The sequence below is a fragment of the Trachemys scripta genome, chromosome 9 (assembly GCF_013100865.1).
Source record: "Trachemys scripta elegans isolate TJP31775 chromosome 9, CAS_Tse_1.0, whole genome shotgun sequence".
NCBI classification, from domain to species: domain Eukaryota; kingdom Metazoa; phylum Chordata; order Testudines; family Emydidae; genus Trachemys; species Trachemys scripta.
Genome location: NC_048306.1, coordinates 3,352,332 through 3,369,694, shown reverse-complemented (window position 1 = coordinate 3,369,694; position 17,363 = coordinate 3,352,332). Strand labels below are relative to the sequence as shown.

The following is a 17,363-nucleotide window of genomic DNA, read 5'->3' as shown; positions in this document are numbered from 1 at the left end:
TGCAGCACCAGGATCAGTGCACCCAACGCGCTGCAGGTGGGAAGAGGAGGAGGAACGGGTTTCCTCTTTGCCAAGGGACAGTCAGCGCTGAAAGCTTTTCAGGAAACTGCTCTGTGCTGCACTGAAAATAGCATATCCCAGCATGCTGCCTATTCCTTGTGCTGCTGCCTTCTGAGCCTGGGCCATGGCTGCCTCAGGAGAGCCAGGCCAGGCCAGGAATAGCCTGGTGGGTGGGAGAAATGGGCCCGCTGGGGGAAAGCTGGCTGTATGCCACCTTTGTGACTCCCTGGGTTCCCAAGCCAGCCAGGAACCAGGCCACTCCCAGGTGTAAGCTAGAGCAACCCCAGGGCTGCTCTGAGTTATGCTGATTTGTCCACTAGCTACGCTGCAGAGGTTCTCCTGCCTCACCCCTCTGTCAAACCCCACAAGTCTTCTGTGCTAGTGCCAAGAGGTGTGGAATTATCATGCCAGCTCGGTGCTACTCTGTGCTAAGGGGATTGCTTTCTCTGATTTGTGCTGGCAGAAAGGCATAAACCCAGCTTGGTCATTGGGTCACTGGGTGGCCAGAAACTAACCCCACCCTGTTGCCTCAGTTTCCCCACCTACAAAACGGGGATAATGACATTCACCTAACTGGTGAGTTGTGGGGATTAATTAGGTAGTGTTCTTGGAATGCTTTGATAATAAAGGGCCACATGCAGTTTCACCGCCTTCCAGCAGGGCTGAGGTTGGCCATAAAAGTGTTTGCTTATTTGTGGATTATTGCTGGGCGCTTACAGTGAGCTGAAAGCGTGGAGGTGTGGGATTGTAGAGAATTTCTAACCGTGCAGGATACGTTTCTGCAGAGCCCGAGCACATTCTGAAAAGTATTTTCAGGAAAAACTCTAATAATTAGGGACATTAAAAAATGTGAACATAGGTTTCATTGTATTAGGTTAGACCACTGGTCCCTAAAATGCAGTGTCCGTTTCCAGAGTAGCCAATGTCTGATCCATGACAAAGGTGAATAACCCGTCATGATGTCACTGAGCTTTTGAAATCTGTCTCGCTGGGTGTTTTAATCTCCTATGATGACATGATCGTGAGGAGGAACTTGAGACTAGTCCCGTTTGGAGCTCGTATGCGGGAGCAGTTTTGAATTAGACTGACAGTCTAATCCTGCAATCAAATCTGCATGGATGGACCCTTGCACATGCATGGAGACCCCGTGAAGCCAAGCAGGATCTGCGTGGGCACGTGTTTCTACCCACACAGATCCAGTTGCAGGACCAGGGCCTACCGTATAAATTGTGGGAACAGAATACTGAACATTTATGAGCACTGCCTGTTCTGTGTGACTAGCTCCTGCTTTCACAAAGATACTTCCGACCTCCCCTGGGTTGATCTACGTGATGAATCAATGAGCTGCAAAATTTCAGTTTAAATAACAGCGCCATTTTCAATTTACAAAACATGGCCATAAATATTGTTTACAGAACCAGTAGCTCTATTTTTTACCCTCCTGTAATATAAAAACATCCACATAGATTTATTCCAAATTTGGTAGAAATTAATGTTTTCCCAGTCCAAAGGCGTGCATGCCAAGTTTCAACTGGAAGGAATTTTGAAGGCTGATTTATAAACCCTTGAAAATATTAGCTTCTAATAGAATGGCTGGCTGGTAACTATGTGCAGTTGTGCAAATAGAGGCCCAGATCCTGAACTGGAACTGAGGAGCGCTGAGCCCAGCTCAAGGGGAGAAATTGCAGCAGAGGCTTCAAGCCACATTGGGGCTGATGCTGTGTGGCTGGCTGGTCCCACGTGGTGAGGAAGGTGTGGCTTAGAGCTAGAGGGATTCTGCCCACCAGAGACGCTCCCATTCTCTGGTGCTGAGGGCTACAGAGGTATCTAGGGACAGCGTGTTGGGGAGATGTGCAGGGAGAAGCAGCTTGACTTGGGAACCTGACTCCCGTACTGTGTCTAGAGGCGCCTTCCTAAAAAGGAGCTACCCGGCTCCAGGCTGGGCTCCTGCTTTTGTTTTTCCATCCATGTATGGGCAAGGTGAGCAGGACGGCATGAACAATCAACAGGACAAACTAGCAGAGACTATCCAGGCCCTGAGCCTGATTCTTTATTGCCCTGCTCCGTGGGCAGCCGTAGGGACCAGTGCCTGTCAGAGCACTGCCAAATGGGGATGGTGCCATTTTACACTCACTGCACTGGTATCCTCGACGACTGCACCAGGTGCCTGGGGAGGGAGAGTCATGTCCTCCATGCGGCAGGAATTAACTCACACCAGGGCCCAAGCTTTCACTTGCTCTAGAAAGCCAGCAAGCCGCTGCCCAGGACGAGGGGAGCACGCACTTTCCCTCTGCCAGGGCAGTCTACTGACGGTTTGGAGCAGTTTTCCCATCCCACTGGTTTTTACAGGAGAGAGGGACTTGGACCCATAGTTCCTTGCATTTAATAGTCAGCTCAAAATAATATCATGGAACCAAGACCCATGGTTTAATCCTTCTCTCATCACAAAGCAGATAAGAAAAGGCCTGTGCATTTCTGCCCACTTGCAACAGCTTCCAAGGTATAGTTCAAATCCTGCCCCCTTTCTGTGGAGCTGCCGCCTCTCCTGCCTGCTCGCTCGGGGATCCCAGCTCGTATTTCTTAAGGGGAGCAGTAGAACTATATCTAGGATCCACAGGGTCCCTTTACCCCCCTGCTTCCTAAACGACCTCCAGACTGGAGTTCTCGGGAGAGGAGGAGGGAAAGCGTTGGGGGGGATGTACCTGCCCCATGCTAGGGCAGCCAGGCTAAGTCCTGCCGCGGCATGCCCAAGACTCGGATTGCTACCTGTGGCGATCAAGCCTGGGTGCTAGAAGAAGGGGGTATTTCTGCTGGGATGCCGGAATTTACCCGTCGGCGTCTGCTAGACAGACTCAGAACAGGGAGCCACCTCCGAGGCTGTGGGATCTGCGAAGCTAGTGGTGCTGCTATGAGCCTGCCACAGTGCAGGGAAGATATGTTGGCCCTGGGCCCTGTTCCATGATCCGCTAGATCAGAGCTGTGCTGGTCTCTCAAGCAGGCCACGGATTTGTGCTGTTTTTTTTTTTTTTTTTATGCATGTTTTGTATTTGCCAGAGCTCACGAGTGCTTTGTAGGCTTCCCAGTCAGCTGATTCAATATTTATAGGTCTGTATTCCCAATGTCTCTCTTTTTACAGAGAGCAGGAGGTGTCGCTACAACTAGAATCCATTTTGCCAGGGAAACAAAGCCAATGAGTTTTCAGACGAAATACTGATTCTCTGTCTCCTCCTCCCTCCTTTTCCTGGCGGAATAAAATGCTCTGTAAGGCCTTGAATTCTAGCATACACAGGGCGAGTTCATTGCGCATGGTGTAGTCCCCAGAGCTCCCCACCTAGGATAGGGAATTTGCTGGTGGAAAGCTGGCAAAGTCAGCTCTGCGGCCTGCCTCTAAGCATCCCCCCAGCATAGGGGCATGCAAGGGGTGTTGCCAAAACACTGCACACCAGTGATCCCTGACCCCTGGAATGACCCCGGGAAGCTGTTACTGCTGATTGGTAAGTTAGAGCAGCTCTGAGCCGGCTCTAAGCTTCCTTTGCCCTCACCTCTCCACAGATGTGCTTAGCAGAGCCTGGGCTTCCCTAGGGATCTGGGCCCTTACGTTCTAAAAGGGCCTGGATTTGAGGTCCTGGGTTAGCCTAAGTTTTAACCTTGCTCTATTGGAAGGGTAAATGTGTCCCGTGTTAAGGGGAAAACACTTCTCTGAGGCTAACCTATTGGCTATTTGATGCGAGTACTAACCAGTGAAAACTAGACCAGCAGACCTCGCTGTGCACCCGTCGACTGGCAGAGTTAAGTTTTTAAAAACTCTAAACATAGCGCCTGGGGTTAGTGGAGTGAAAAACCAGCCCTAAATCAGGCCTGGTCCCAATACTGCAATGGGATCGGCAAGGCTGGACTGTGTGTCCACCTGAGTCTGCGTGTGTGGATCTCCTGGGGCGACTGCCCTTTTGCCGTCGTTTGGAGCTTGACCCTGCAAACGCGCAGGGAGCATGATTTGGATGAGTAGCCCTGTCGTTTTTCTTAAAGTAAATGTATTTAAGGTAAAGCGGAAAATCCTGCTTCGAACGTGGGCTCCTAAAGCAGCCATCTAAATCCCAGGAAACTGCTCTAGCGAATTTTTCTCTTATGAATAACGCTGAGGATGGTTTTATTGCTGCTGTTGTCATTATTTAACATGACTACTACTGTTCTTTGCCATGACCCCGGCGCCAGGGGCTGTACGAACACAGAACAAAAAAGGCAGGGCCTGCCCCAAGAACTGACGATCTCTGCAGTGAGATACATACACTTCCCCCCTCCCCCCTCCAGAAAGAGAGGAAGCCGTAACACCGGAGGGAATAAATAAATAGATATTTTTAGAGGAGTTATTTTTATATTTTTGGAGCGTTTTTTTTTCAGCGTCACCAAATTTGCTACTAATTTTCTGTACGCCCCAGAAAGTAGGTGGTTAGTGCAGTGTGCTCAGGCTGTTGGTTGTGACATTTCATCACTGCCTTTTGGAAGCAGACGTGATCATCTCAATCGATAGTAAATGACCCGAGAGCACTAAGCTTGCACTGCTCAGGAGTCATTTCCTTTCGCTGTGGTTGTGTGAAAAGAAAAACCAAGCAGTTAATGGCAAGGCAATTGTATTATTGTTTTTAATAAAAGGAAATAGTTTAAAAGGGACCAGGGCTGTTTTCCGCCATTCCCTGTGGTACCAAATACCCTGAAATGATTCAAACAGAAAATTTTTTGAAAACAAACGTACCTTTCACCATAGGTGTGTGTTTAACTTTTACGTTTCACTCAGGTCTCTACAGGGACTAGTGGGGTCAGTTTCACTTTTTTATACTAGTAGGTATCACTTTCAGTGGTTAGATAGCAGCCCAGCGCTCTGGTGTTTGGGTTCACAGAGCCACAGAAAAATGAGAAAATGGTTATTGTTGTTTTATTGTTAGTTCATGAAAATATTTCTATTTGTATTAGGTTGTGAAGAAGGCTCTTGGTGTGTTTAGCAAACCAGTATTTTAGGCTGAAGTTTAATGTGATGCGATCCCTATAATGGTGCAGCAATTGTAGAATTTTGGTTGTTTTCACATAACTGATACAATAATATAAAAATACGACAGATGGTTTTAAAAAAGAGGCAAAATAGCTTAGCAGAATGCCCCACTTAACTAGTAGTTGTGTTACAGTTCTCCAAACACATCAATAATTGATTTTCTCCCAGTACTCTGAGTGTTAACGTTCACTGAAATACTGCTTCATTATTTTTTAGGGCCGGTGTACTCGAGAGAACTGCAAATATCTTCACCCTCCCCCGCACTTAAAAACACAGCTCGAAATAAATGGACGCAACAATCTGATCCAGCAAAAGACCGCGGCAGCCATGTTTGCACAGCAGATGCAGTTCATGTTACCCGGCGCTCAACTACAGCCAATTGTAAGTGACAGAAATTACTTAGGTTCCTCTTGGTGCAGATTGCTTTAATAGTTACGTGTGACAGCCCTGATCCTGCACTCAGACTTGTATAGGTGAACCCATGTGCCTGGGTGCCACCACACTGATTTTTGTGAGAATTCTTGCGGGGATAAGGATCTGCCCATGTGGATCCAAGTGCAGGGTTGGGACCCAAAGAAATAGATGTGGTGAGGGTAGGTCCCTTAGCAAGCCCCACTGAGTCATACTGGTTCATTCTGTGGGGAGCGTCATATGCCTGATGCCACGGTCTCATCAGTAAAAGAGCAGGGCCAATAGAACGTTTGTGAAGATTGTGGCATTCAGTCTCCTCTCTGTACATTGGCATAACTTGGAGAAAGGCCTGGTCTAGTTGTCTGAGTACAGAACAGGGCTCTAGGGGCTCCAACATACCAGTCCTGGCTTCTACACTGTGCAGCTTTTGGAAAGCCACTTACCCTCCTTTTCTGAGTCTCCCAATCCGTGAAGTTCTAGGGGCCGGGAGCACTAGAAATGTTAGTGGACAACCAGAGGGGCAAGACCAAATGCATCCAGTCTTACTGCTGCTTGTTCCTCAGGTCTAGCACTCCTCTGCTCTTGGAACTGCTTTGCTCCGTCACTCAGACGGAATAAGTCGAACATCAGTTTGGAGTTTGCAAGCCTGCAGTTGCACCACAGAGGAAGGTGGAAGGAACACAACATAGGATGCACGCAGACCATTGTTTAGTTGGTTAATTTCACATGCTGTATCTGGAATGATCCTCCCTTTTCCAGTAGCTCACCTTTGGAGATCCAGAATGTACTGATGCCAGTAGGATCTCTGGCCTGCACAGATGGCATATAAGGGGAGGAGCCGGAGGGTCCTGTACTCAGCGCAGGCCTCTGTTGTTGTTGTTTTGGTTATTATTTTTATTGCAGGACTTCCTAGAAGCCCTAATCAAGGTTCCAGGCCCCATTGTGGTAGGTGTGCATGCATAACCAAAGCTAGCCCCACCCTAACCAGCTTATAGGCTAAGAAGTAGAGCTGTATGGTTTTATGTCCAGGAATCAAAATATTTGCTTTAGTTGTCCCTACACTGGGTTGTGCTGAAATGGCCCAACCTAGCCCTTGCTTATTAAATGCGAGTCCATTGTAATGCTGTCTGTATCCAGTGGGATGAGGGGAGTTTTGCTTTTCTCCAGAGAGGTGAGGGAAAAGGGATGGGAAGCATCTGTCTGGAGGCTGAGTAGTCCTGCCACTCCCAGCCCTTGCATTAGCCAGATACATCAGAGCGGGGCACTGTTGGGCAGGACTACATTAGTGTCGTTTAAGCTGCTAATTACCATCTCTGGAATATGGGGTGTGTGGCTGCTGGTTGATGTCAGAGGTGCCTAACATGCCTCTTTGATATTGACAGCATTAGAAATCGAAATAAATGAGGTGCAGATTTTCAACAGTGAAGGTGATTAATCATGGGAACAGCTTGCCCAGGGCCGTGTAAAAGCCCTGCTCTCGCGCAGCCAGAAGTGACAGGCATGACACCGCAATGAGCTTGTCTGCCTGTGTTCTGCAGCAGGTCAGACCAGATGACCGCCATGGTCGGTCCTTACAGTCTGTGACGCTGTGAAATCCTGTCTTGGGCTTGGAATGCTGGTGCCTCAGTGCAAAATGGGGTTTTAATTCAAGACATGGCCCTGTGGCTCTGTGACCAGCTTGGAGAGCCCTGAGATTTTTGTAGCGGATAAAGCAGACGTGTATCCTCCCAGCGACATGGGTGGCGTTTCTCCCGGGCAGAAGGATAACTTTTGTTAAAGCCTTATTCCAAACAACATGTTTACTCGATGAGATCATGTTTCAGCAGGGGAACTTGGCTATTGTTCTCTCTGTACGGTTGCTTGGTGCGTTGGTGACACTGTACAGCTTTATTAAAATTGTTTATTAAAGACCGAGCCAAATTCTGCCCTTCGAGGTGCATGCGTGACTTGAGAGCAACTTTTCGTTGATGCCCATCACCATGGTATTTGGCACCTCACAGGGTTTAATGAACTTCTCCTCACCCCACCCTGCAGTGTAGGGAATGTGGTTATCCCCATTTCACAGAGCAGTAACTGAGGCACAAAGAGAGGGAATGATTTGCCCCAGGAGAGTGGGATTGAACCCAGATCTGCTGAGTCCTTGCACCAGGAAGGTTAATTTTAAGGAGAAACAGCCTCTGAGCGAGCTCCCCTTTGACAAGACGGGCTCACACCAAAAGAATCGCCATTCTAACAGCAGAGGACAGGTCTCCATCGAAAGAAATCCTGAAAATGTTCCCGTTTCATTCCTAACACTTTACTCAGTGCAATGTGTCCCGAGCCGGGGTTTTCCTCCGTGGGGAGTTCCCAATGATAAGATGTTGTCATCTCAGCAACTCAGAATAGCTTCGGGATTTCCTCTTTGGAAAATTCGCATCTTCCCATTATAAAATCTGTGGGCCAAATTCATCCCTAGTGTAAAGCCATTGATTTCAGTGAAGTTACACCAAGCTGATGTCCAGTAGATGCTTTGTTTCAGAAGTAGCCATAACTGATGAGAAGTGTGCTCAGGTTTTGGACTATACTTGGGAAGATGTTATATTGGTTCACTGCTTCCCAGAAGGCCTGCGATGAAAACTGCCCCCTTCCTCCTTTCCTTCACTCCGCTCACAAAGCTAAATTCAGTTCTCATGCTGATTCCAGCTACTCCACTTCAGGAAAAGCAGGAGCGTGCCTTTTCCTTGGCCCTGGCATTCCCAAAGACATTGACAATAGAGCAAACTTGGATAATTTTTCCTGTCAGAAGAAGGGCGGGTCCACCTGCTGGACGCAAACTAAATTCTTCAAAGCCGGAAGGATTATATTAGCTGCAACAACAGAAGAAATCCCACGTGATCGGCAAGCTGACAAACACCATGTCTGCTTCACTGGGATGTTCGCCAGAGCCTGGATTTGGTGCAGTGTATGTAAATAGCTCTAACCAATAACTGCATGTGCAGATGATCTTGCCATGACAATCCAAGCATCAAACCTCCATGACATTGAGAAGGCATTAACTGAGGACCTCCAAAATATGGAGCAATGTTTCCAGAAGTGGAGGTTCAAACCAAACCCTGGAAAAACAATAGTAAGTGCATTTCATCTTGATAATAAGAGTGCCAAAAACATACTGAAAGTAGCTTTATGTGGTAAAAATGTGCAACATCATTACACTCCAACATATCTCGGAGTGAAACGTGACCGCACCCGCTCCTTCCATGACTTTCTTGAGACGGTAGCTGCAAAGATAAAAACGAGAGCCAACATAATCCAGAAACTAACGTACAACCTGGGGTGCATCAGCATCGGTGTTGCAAACATCTGTAATAACACTTGTATATTCAGTAGCTGAATATTGTGTGGAGCAGATGCAGCTACGCATGACTTGTGGATACCCAGCTGAATAGAGTGATGTGATGTATCACAGGAACCCTTACATCGACTCCAACACCATGGCTACCTGTCCTGTGTGACATTGCTCCCTCGCTGATAGGCTGAACTGCTGCAACATTCCACAAAGCTCAGCGAATCCAGGAAAACAGATGTCTTCCTAGTCACCAAGACCGTGACAAAGATGTCAGGCCCCACTAACCATCGATATGGAGGTGCCAGCAGATTGGGCACAGGAACTGTCAAGACATCTGTCTTCAATTCCCATCCCAGCTCTGTCACTGAGCAGCCCTGTGGCCTTGGGCAAGTCCATTCATCTCTCTCTGGGCCTTTGTTTTCCTTTGAGCTCTTCGTCTGTATGGTCCTTTTAGACCGTAAGTTCTTTCAGGGTGGGACTCTCTCTTTCCCAGTATATTTACAGTATCTCGCACACCCATCTCAGGTACTTGTATGACGCCCATCTCTGTAGTATCCAAGCCTTGATACATTTTTCCCACCCTCCACCCCGCGAGGCAGGGCGGCATTGTTATCCCTGCTTACAAAGGGGGAACTGAGTCCCAGATGAGCTGAGGGTACAGCTACTCTCAGAGCTGGATGTGTTGTTCCCAGCTTGGCTAGGCGTTCTAGCTTTGACCGAGCCAACGTGCTGAGAACACCAGTCCCTCCACGCCGCGGGCAGTGGGATGGGCTACGTTCCTATGGTCCTGGGTGGGGTCATCCCGTTGCTTGTTCCTCAGCAGCCGTGCGGCTGTTTTTTGCACACTTGCTTGATCGTGGCTAGCGAGCTGGTAACTACACTTCCAGCTCCACGTGGAGATGCTCCCGCAGGGACTCGCCCAAGGTCACATGGTTGATCTGTGGGAGAGCAGAGATTTGAACCTGAATCTCAGGCCAGTTCCCAAACTAGTTTGTCCTTCCTTGCAATAGGGGCCCAATCGTGATCGGGGCCTCTCGGCCAAACCGTAATACAATACAAATGAATAATAATAGATCTAGTGTCCTTCTGTGCAAGCACTGGAGATCATGTCTGCTGAGCAGCCGGCCGCATGAGATTTTACCCCCTTGCTTTACATCACTGATGCCAGTAAACAAGGTCGTCTTTGAGCCAACGGTTTCTCTTCCATTAAAAGACCATCTGTTTTCATCAGGCCTAAGGTGTCTCGAGCCAGCTGCATTCATCTCCATGTGCTTAGCCTCCATGCTAGAGATCCCAGAGCTTATCTGCAATGAGTCCCGCAGCATGAGGAATGCCCTCAACATTCATTTGTCACATTTTCACATCCTGCTTTTCAATAGCCTTGGGTTTGGTCGCACTATTGCAGAACCTTTTCCGGGGCAGTTTTGAGCTGTGGACTGACCAATGCTGTTTTGGAAAGTGTAGGGGACAATTTCCTGGTGCAAGTGCTGGAGGAACCAACTAGGGGCAAAGCTTTTCTTGACCTGCTGCTCACAAACAGGGAAGAACTAGTAGGGGAAGCAAAAGTGGATGGGAACCTGGGAGGCAGTGACCATGAGATGGTCGAGTTCAGGATCCTGACACAAGGAAGAAAGGAGAGCAGCAGAATACGGACCCTGGACTTCAGAAAAGCAGACTTTGACTCCCTCAGGGAACAGATGGGCAGGATCCCCTGGGAGAATAACATGAAGGGCAAAGGGGTCCAGGAGAGCTGGCTGTATTTTAAAGAATCCTTATTGAGGTTGCAGGAACAAACCATCCCGATGTGTAGAAAGAATAGTAAATATGGCAGGCGACCAGCTTGGCTAAACAGTGAAATCCTTGCTGATCTTAAATGCAAAAAAGAGGCTTATAAGAAGTGGAAGATTGGACAAATGACCAGGGAGGAGTATAAAAATATTGCTCAGGCGTGCAGGAGTGAAATCAGGAAGGCCAAATCACACTTGGAGTTGCAGTTAGCAAGAGATGTTAAGAGTAACAAGAAGGGTTTCTTCAGGTATGTTAGCAACAAGAAGAAAATCAAGGAAAGTGTGGGCCCCTTACTGAATGAGGGAGGCAACCTAGTGACAGAGGATGTGGAAAAAGCTAATGTACTCAATGATTTTTTTGCCTCTGTCTTCACGCACAAGGTCAGCTCCCAGATTGCTGCACTGGGCAGTACAGCATGGGGAGAAGGTGACCAACCCTCTGTGGAGAAAGAAGTGGTTCGGGACTATTTAGAAAAACTGGACGTGCACAAGTCCATGGGGCCGGATGCGCTGCATCCGAGGGTGCTAAAAGAGTTGGCGGGTGAGATTGCAGAGCCATTAGCCATTATTTTTGAAAACTCATGGCGATCGGGGGAGGTCCCAGATGACTGGAAAAAGGCTAATGTAGTGCCCATCTTTAAAAAAGGGAAGAAGGAGGATCCGGGGAACTACAGGCCAGTCAGCCTCACCTCAGTCCCTGGAAAAATCATGGAGCAGGTCCTCAAGGAATCAATTATGAAACATTTAGAGGAGAGGAAAGTGATCAGGAACAGTCAGCATGGATTCACGAAGGGGAAGTCATGCCTGACTAACCTAATTGCCTTCTATGATGAGATAACTGGCTCTGTGGATGAGGGGAAAGCAGTGGATGTGTTATTTCTTGACTTTAGCAAAGCTTTTGATACGGTCTCCCACAGTATTCTTGCCACCAAGTTAAAGAAGTATGGGCTGGATGAATGGACTGTAAGGTGGATAGAAAGCTGGCTAGATCGTCGGGCTCAACGGGTAGTGATCAATGGCTCCATGTCTAGTTGGCAGCCGGTTTCAAGTGGAGTGCCCCAAGGGTCGGTCCTGGGGCCGGTTTTGTTTAATATCTTTATTAATGATCTGGAGGATGGTGTGGACTGCACTCTCAGCAAGTTTGCAGATGACACTAAACTAGGAGGCGTGGTAGATACACTAGAGGGTAGGGATCGGATACAGAGGGACCTAGACAAATTAGAGGATTGGGCAGAAAAAAACCTGATGAGGTTCAACAAGGACAAGTGCAGAGTCCTGCACTTAGGACGGAAGAATCCCATGCACTGCTACAGACTAGGGACCGAATGGCTAGGTAGCAGTTCTGCTGAAAAGGACCTAGGGGTCACAGTGGACGAGAAGCTGGATATGAGTCAACAGTGTGCTCTTGTTGCCAAGAAGGCTAACGGCATTTTGGGCTGTATAAGTAGGGGCATTGCCAGCAGATCGAGGAACGTGATCGTTCCCCTTTATTCGACATTGGTGAGGCCTCATCTGGAATACTGTGTCCAGTTTTGGGCCCCACACTACAAGAAGGATGTGGAAAAATTGGAAAGAGTCCAGCGGAGGGCAACAAAAATGATTAGGGGTCTGGAGCACATGACTTATGAGGAGAGGCTGAGAGAACTGGGATTGTTTAGTCTCCAGAAGAGAAGAATGAGGGGGGATTTGATAGCAGCCTTCAACTACCTGAAGGGGGGTTCCAAAGAGGATGGAGCTCGGCTGTTCTCAGTGGTGGCAGATGACAGAACAAGGAGCAATGGTCTCAAGTTGCAGTGGGGGAGGTCCAGGTTGGATATCAGGAAAAACTATTTCACTAGGAGGGTGGTGAAACACTGGAATGCGTTACCTAGGGAGGTGGTGGAGTCTCCTTCCTTGGAGGTTTTTAAGGCCCGGCTTGACAAAGCCCTGGCTGGGATGATTTAGCTGGGAATTGGTCCTGCTTTGAGCAGGGGGTTGGACTAGATGACCTCTTGAGGTCCCTTCCAACTCTGATATTCTATGATTCTATGATTCTGATTTAGACTTGCAGAATCAGAGGCAATGCCTTTGCTCGGATCAGTAACGAGCATTTCTGTCTTAGATGGGACTCGTTATAGTGCTGCTTATCAAAACAGCGCCTCCCCTTCACACCCACAGTGTTATGCACCAGCCTTAGCACGTTTTCTATTAGGGAAATTCAGCACAGCTCCAAATCTGTTAGGAGAGTTAACCCTTTGCTAGGCCCAGACCAAAGTCCTGGGCCAAATGCAGCGTGCGGAACAGACACGGATATTGCCTGCTTGCCTGACGCCTGCTCCCACCCTGCTTTGTCCTGCCACTGGGCTCATCCCTCCACAGTGTTTCACGCCTCGGTGAAAGCTGCACAAAGGAACATTGGACATTGAACAGCCCACAGACCTGCCGCTCTGGATGGGGTGGGCAGTGCTGTTGGCTGGCTGGACAATTGAGGCTTTCTCTGTGAAGATGCATTTGTGCCGCTTTTCCCCACTGGCCCCCTGTCACTTCCTGCACTGGTTATTCCTCCCCTGGCATCCACAGAGTCCCGTTACTCTGATCCCAGCAATACGCCCCCTGGTCCCTTCTGGGTAAGGTAAAGCACTGCCCCTCGGGTTAGCTACCCCATCCCCTGTGTGTCAGCCGGCCCGGTTCGCTTGCCATTCCGTATTCCCTTTGCCCAAGCGGTTTGCATGTGTGGCTGTGCCAGGCCATCATGGTCTTTTGAGAGCCTCTTTTAAGGCTTTTATTTCACCACCCTCCTGAGATGGGGAGGTTTCTTGTGCAGCGCACATTTTGTTTTCAGTCAGCGAACAAGGAAATTTAGATTGTCTCCTTCATTCCATCTAGTTAGGTTAGCTGCTAATTTAAGCTGCTCTCCCCACTCAATCTATTCGCGGTACGCTTCACTCAACAGCTCCCAAAGAAGCAGGGTGCTGCGTCCGCCTCCCTATCGAGAACCTCCTGCCCATCAGCTGCTTCAGCCCTGCTGTTCTTGACTTCGCTGTCAGTGCGTTTATTTATTGATGAACCCATATTGGTAGCTGCTGTCAATTTGTAGCGCCCTGACACCAGATTGTCACCGATTTCCCTTAGATTCAGGACTTCTGGTAGTGCCCACGTGGGCTATATGTAAAAACACAAATGTCTACGAGGGGCGCTGCCCCCTGCACTGTCTGTGTGGCCCTTTATAGCCTGCTGAACGGCCGTGCAGCTTAGAGGGAACTTACAGCTTAGAGGGACTTCTCATAAGCTTTAAAACAATCTAAAGGGGGAAGCGTTTTCAGCCTGCTGTTTGGGAGCAGTGTGAGTGGCTCCCGTTGACGGTAGGGAGAGTCTGAGCTCTGTCCTTGTGTGTATTACACTGAAACTTTACCTCTCCTGGGGTCTCAGAGCTACAGGTTCCCAGAAGCTCCCAGGCCGTACACTTAAGGGGCATGAGAGGATACAGCCCACAGTTACATTGCCCCTAAAACATTGCCAGCCCGTAGAAACGTCCTCGGGGCCAGATCCCATTCCCCACACAAAGCAGACAGTGCCATTTCCCCGTCTCTAAAATGCGGGTAATGATGCTTGCCTCCGTTGTGAAGCGCTTTGAGATCGACTGATGAAAAGCGCTAGATAAGTATTGTTAGTGATTGCTCACATGAGCGAGGGGACCAGGATTAGGCTGTCATTGATGGTCTCAAGGAACAGTTCAGTTGTGCTGAGCAGGAATTGACTGTCTACGAGGAGTTTGTTGCATTTATGTCAGGAAGGAATCTGGCCTGGGGAGCCTGCACAGATTTCCAGGAGGACAGAATGTGGCCAGCAGAGTCTTTGTTACTGGTAATGATTCAGGAGCCAGGCAATTAGGAAAGCCATCTTTTTACTTGCAAACCGCAATAAATCCAGACCCTCCCCAGGCCATTTAATGGTCTGCTTCGACGTAGGGCACAAATTAAACGAATTGGCAATATCAACGGCTGCTCCAGTCGTTTCTGTAGAACAGGCTCTTGGAAGGAGAGGCCAAGGACAGGATTTGTGCTGTAAGTCCAGACTGAGGTTCATTGGACAGGCTGCTGGAGAAGCTTGCGAGATGCTGGGCTGCAGTGTACGTGGCCAGGGCTAATGACCTCAATTGCTCATTTTCATGAGCAGTAGCTGGCTGCCTGTGGCAGGGCAGGAGTGGGAACTTCCAGCCGTCCAAGTGAAGATGAATGGGAAGCTTATGAGTTTCAGTCTGAGCCCTAGGGCAGGGTGGGGATTTTCAGTCGGCAGCACTGGAGTGTGGAATTTAGACAAGCAGAAGCCATTGTTATGAAACCTTGAGGACTGTGCGGCTGATGCCCTCCTGAGAACTGGGTAAACCAATGTGCGTGTCACCTGCAGCAATTAAAAGACTCTCATGTCCCATTGCACGTGCCCGTGTGTGTGTGTACACACGTGTGTGCATGTATTTCTTCAATCCAGCCACGCTCTGCTGTGCTCAGGACCAGGAAGATGAGGGTTGGGCAGAGGTGATGTGACACCACCTTTGAGTTCCCCTAGTCCTGGAACACACTGGGGGATGGCAGGCACATGATGGAAAGACAGCGAGGTTAGCTCCACCCCCCCGGGAATGCTGAGTACTTTGGGGGAATCTCTGGGTAGCCGCGTAAGCTAGCTGCAAATTTGCCATTGGAGCAGTGCAAAGGGGCCATAATGGAGCAGAGAATCTGGCCCTATGTGTGGGAGAGTGAGAGAGAGAACATGAGTTGCGCAAAACTGGGGATGGTGTGTCTGAATCATTTTGCCTGGACGTTTCCCACTGCCTTATTCTAGACATGTTGGACCCCTCAGTTTTGCTTTTCCATGCAATTCCAGGAGACGGCTGTTTTTCACGTTGAGAAGATGTAATCTTCACCATGCCCGAGGCCCCTTTGCTCAGAATGCACCAATATTTGTTTGGAAATCGGCTGCTTTCCACTAGAGAAGGGCCTGGTATGAGTGAAGGATCTGCAGGAAGTTGTGAGTTTTTCAGGGATCTGGGCCCATCTTCCAGTTCCTAAAGAAACCCAAAAGCCTTGATGGTTTGGTGTTTCATTGGGAATATTTCACCCTGCTCAGATATATTCCTTCCAGCTACTGCCATGTGTTCCAGTCCCCACTGCCTCCCCTCCCGAACCACGAGCACCTGCGCAGGGCTCCAGGCCCGCTGGCTTTCCCTGCCCTGCTCCATCCGGAAGCAGCAGGAGCATCCAGGAGAAACATCCTTCCTTCATCTCTGAACCATGGCCTCTGTGGGGCACACCCTTGGCTCCGCTGAGGCACACAGCAGCCGTAGTCAGCTGTAAACTTGGCTTAAAGGCTCTCCTCAAGGGTTTACCCTGCCTGGGTGACATAAGAGCTTCTCCGGCGCACTCCCTCCTGGCCAGGACGGCCATTCGACTCCCAGGGGTCGTGAGCAGCCGGTGTAAAGTAGGTCGGCACCGCTTGTGCACACACCTAAGCACACATGGGCGGGAAAGTTTGGGCCACAGTGGATGAGTGTGTCCATAAAGCAAGGGCTGCGTCAGGTTCCAGCCCGATGCTGTTAGAACTGACCAGGTTATAAGCATCTTTAAAAAAGGATTAACGATGGAAACGCCAACAGACATTTAACAGGCGCCACTGTAACTACTAGTGCTTCTAAAAAATAAAACCAGTCTGTGCGCTGCTGCCTTCCACTGACCTGCGACGTGGTTTTGGGAGCCACATATTTCAGGACCCTCAAAGAGTTTTTCTAACAACAGAAGATGTAGTGTGGCTGGGAGCCGGAGAGAATTGAAATAGGAAAGAAAGTGATTTATTAAAGAGCGGTGTGGTGAAATCGCTCGGTTGTAATATTTAAAATCTCCCATCCACTCTGATGGTCTTGAATCAGGCCCCAATGTGGTGTGGACCCAAGGGAGGAAACCTGGAAGCGGCTCTTGGAGAGAGAGGATTTTTTAGCTCTGCCAGATTGACAGTGTCTGCTTCACTGATTGAGCATCCTGTCTCGACTCATTCTGAGACACACAGCGGGATGTATTTGGGAAATGGCCTTGCACACCTAACCCTACCATGGTCCTAGAGACAAGTAAGATGCTGCTGGCTGTCACCACAACTGTGCAAAAGTGGAGTCATTCTAGATCGCTGTTAAGTCAAGAACGTGGGATGTACTTGGGTTGACATTACCTTGGGCAAAGGAGAGTAGATAACGTATTCCAATTCACAACAGTCAAGGTGTTTGCTAGTATGTGAAAGGGCTAGTGTGAGGGAACTGGCAAGAAACAAAATATACCCATGTGGGTTTTCCGAAATCTGCACCATCGAAAGAGAATTTTGGGTATAAAAAAGCAAACGTAAACCTGGGTGCGTGTGTGTGTGTGTGCGCGCACGACCGTATGTCTATGTATTTGTGTGCATGTGTCTGTGAATGAGCGCGTCCGTGCACGCATGTGTCCATGAGCGTGCGTTTGTGTGCACACATCTGCGTGCATGCGCTTGTGATTTTCTTGCAATAGGCTTGTTTTCGTTGCTGAGCAGGGAGTCTAGCTGCCTGCAGTAGAATTGGAGATTTGCGAGTGTGTAAATAGGGTTTTGTCATAACCAAAATTTTACATTGAAGGTGACTGATGTCATGGAGAAGGATAACGATGATGATTACGAGCCCCCATGCTCACCTCACGCTGGGCCTGATCCAAAACCCATTGAAATCGATCGATTCCCATTGCCTTCA

General features: G+C 48.9%; 1 protein-coding gene across 7 annotated transcripts in view; it reads left to right on the top strand.

Moving 5' to 3' along the window:
• Positions 1 to 17,363, top strand: part of MBNL3 (muscleblind like splicing regulator 3) — a 122,000-nt gene that overhangs the window by 72,543 nt on the left and 32,094 nt on the right. For all 7 annotated transcript variants that reach the window (XR_004647108.1, XR_004647107.1, XM_034781592.1 and 4 more), the window contains exon 3: positions 5,321 to 5,485. Coding sequence is in view for 5 of the 7 variants with exons in the window: in XM_034781592.1 (XP_034637483.1) it covers positions 5,321 to 5,485 (165 nt within the window). In the remaining 2 variants the exon portion in view is untranslated. The remainder of the gene's footprint in view (positions 1 to 5,320; positions 5,486 to 17,363) is intronic.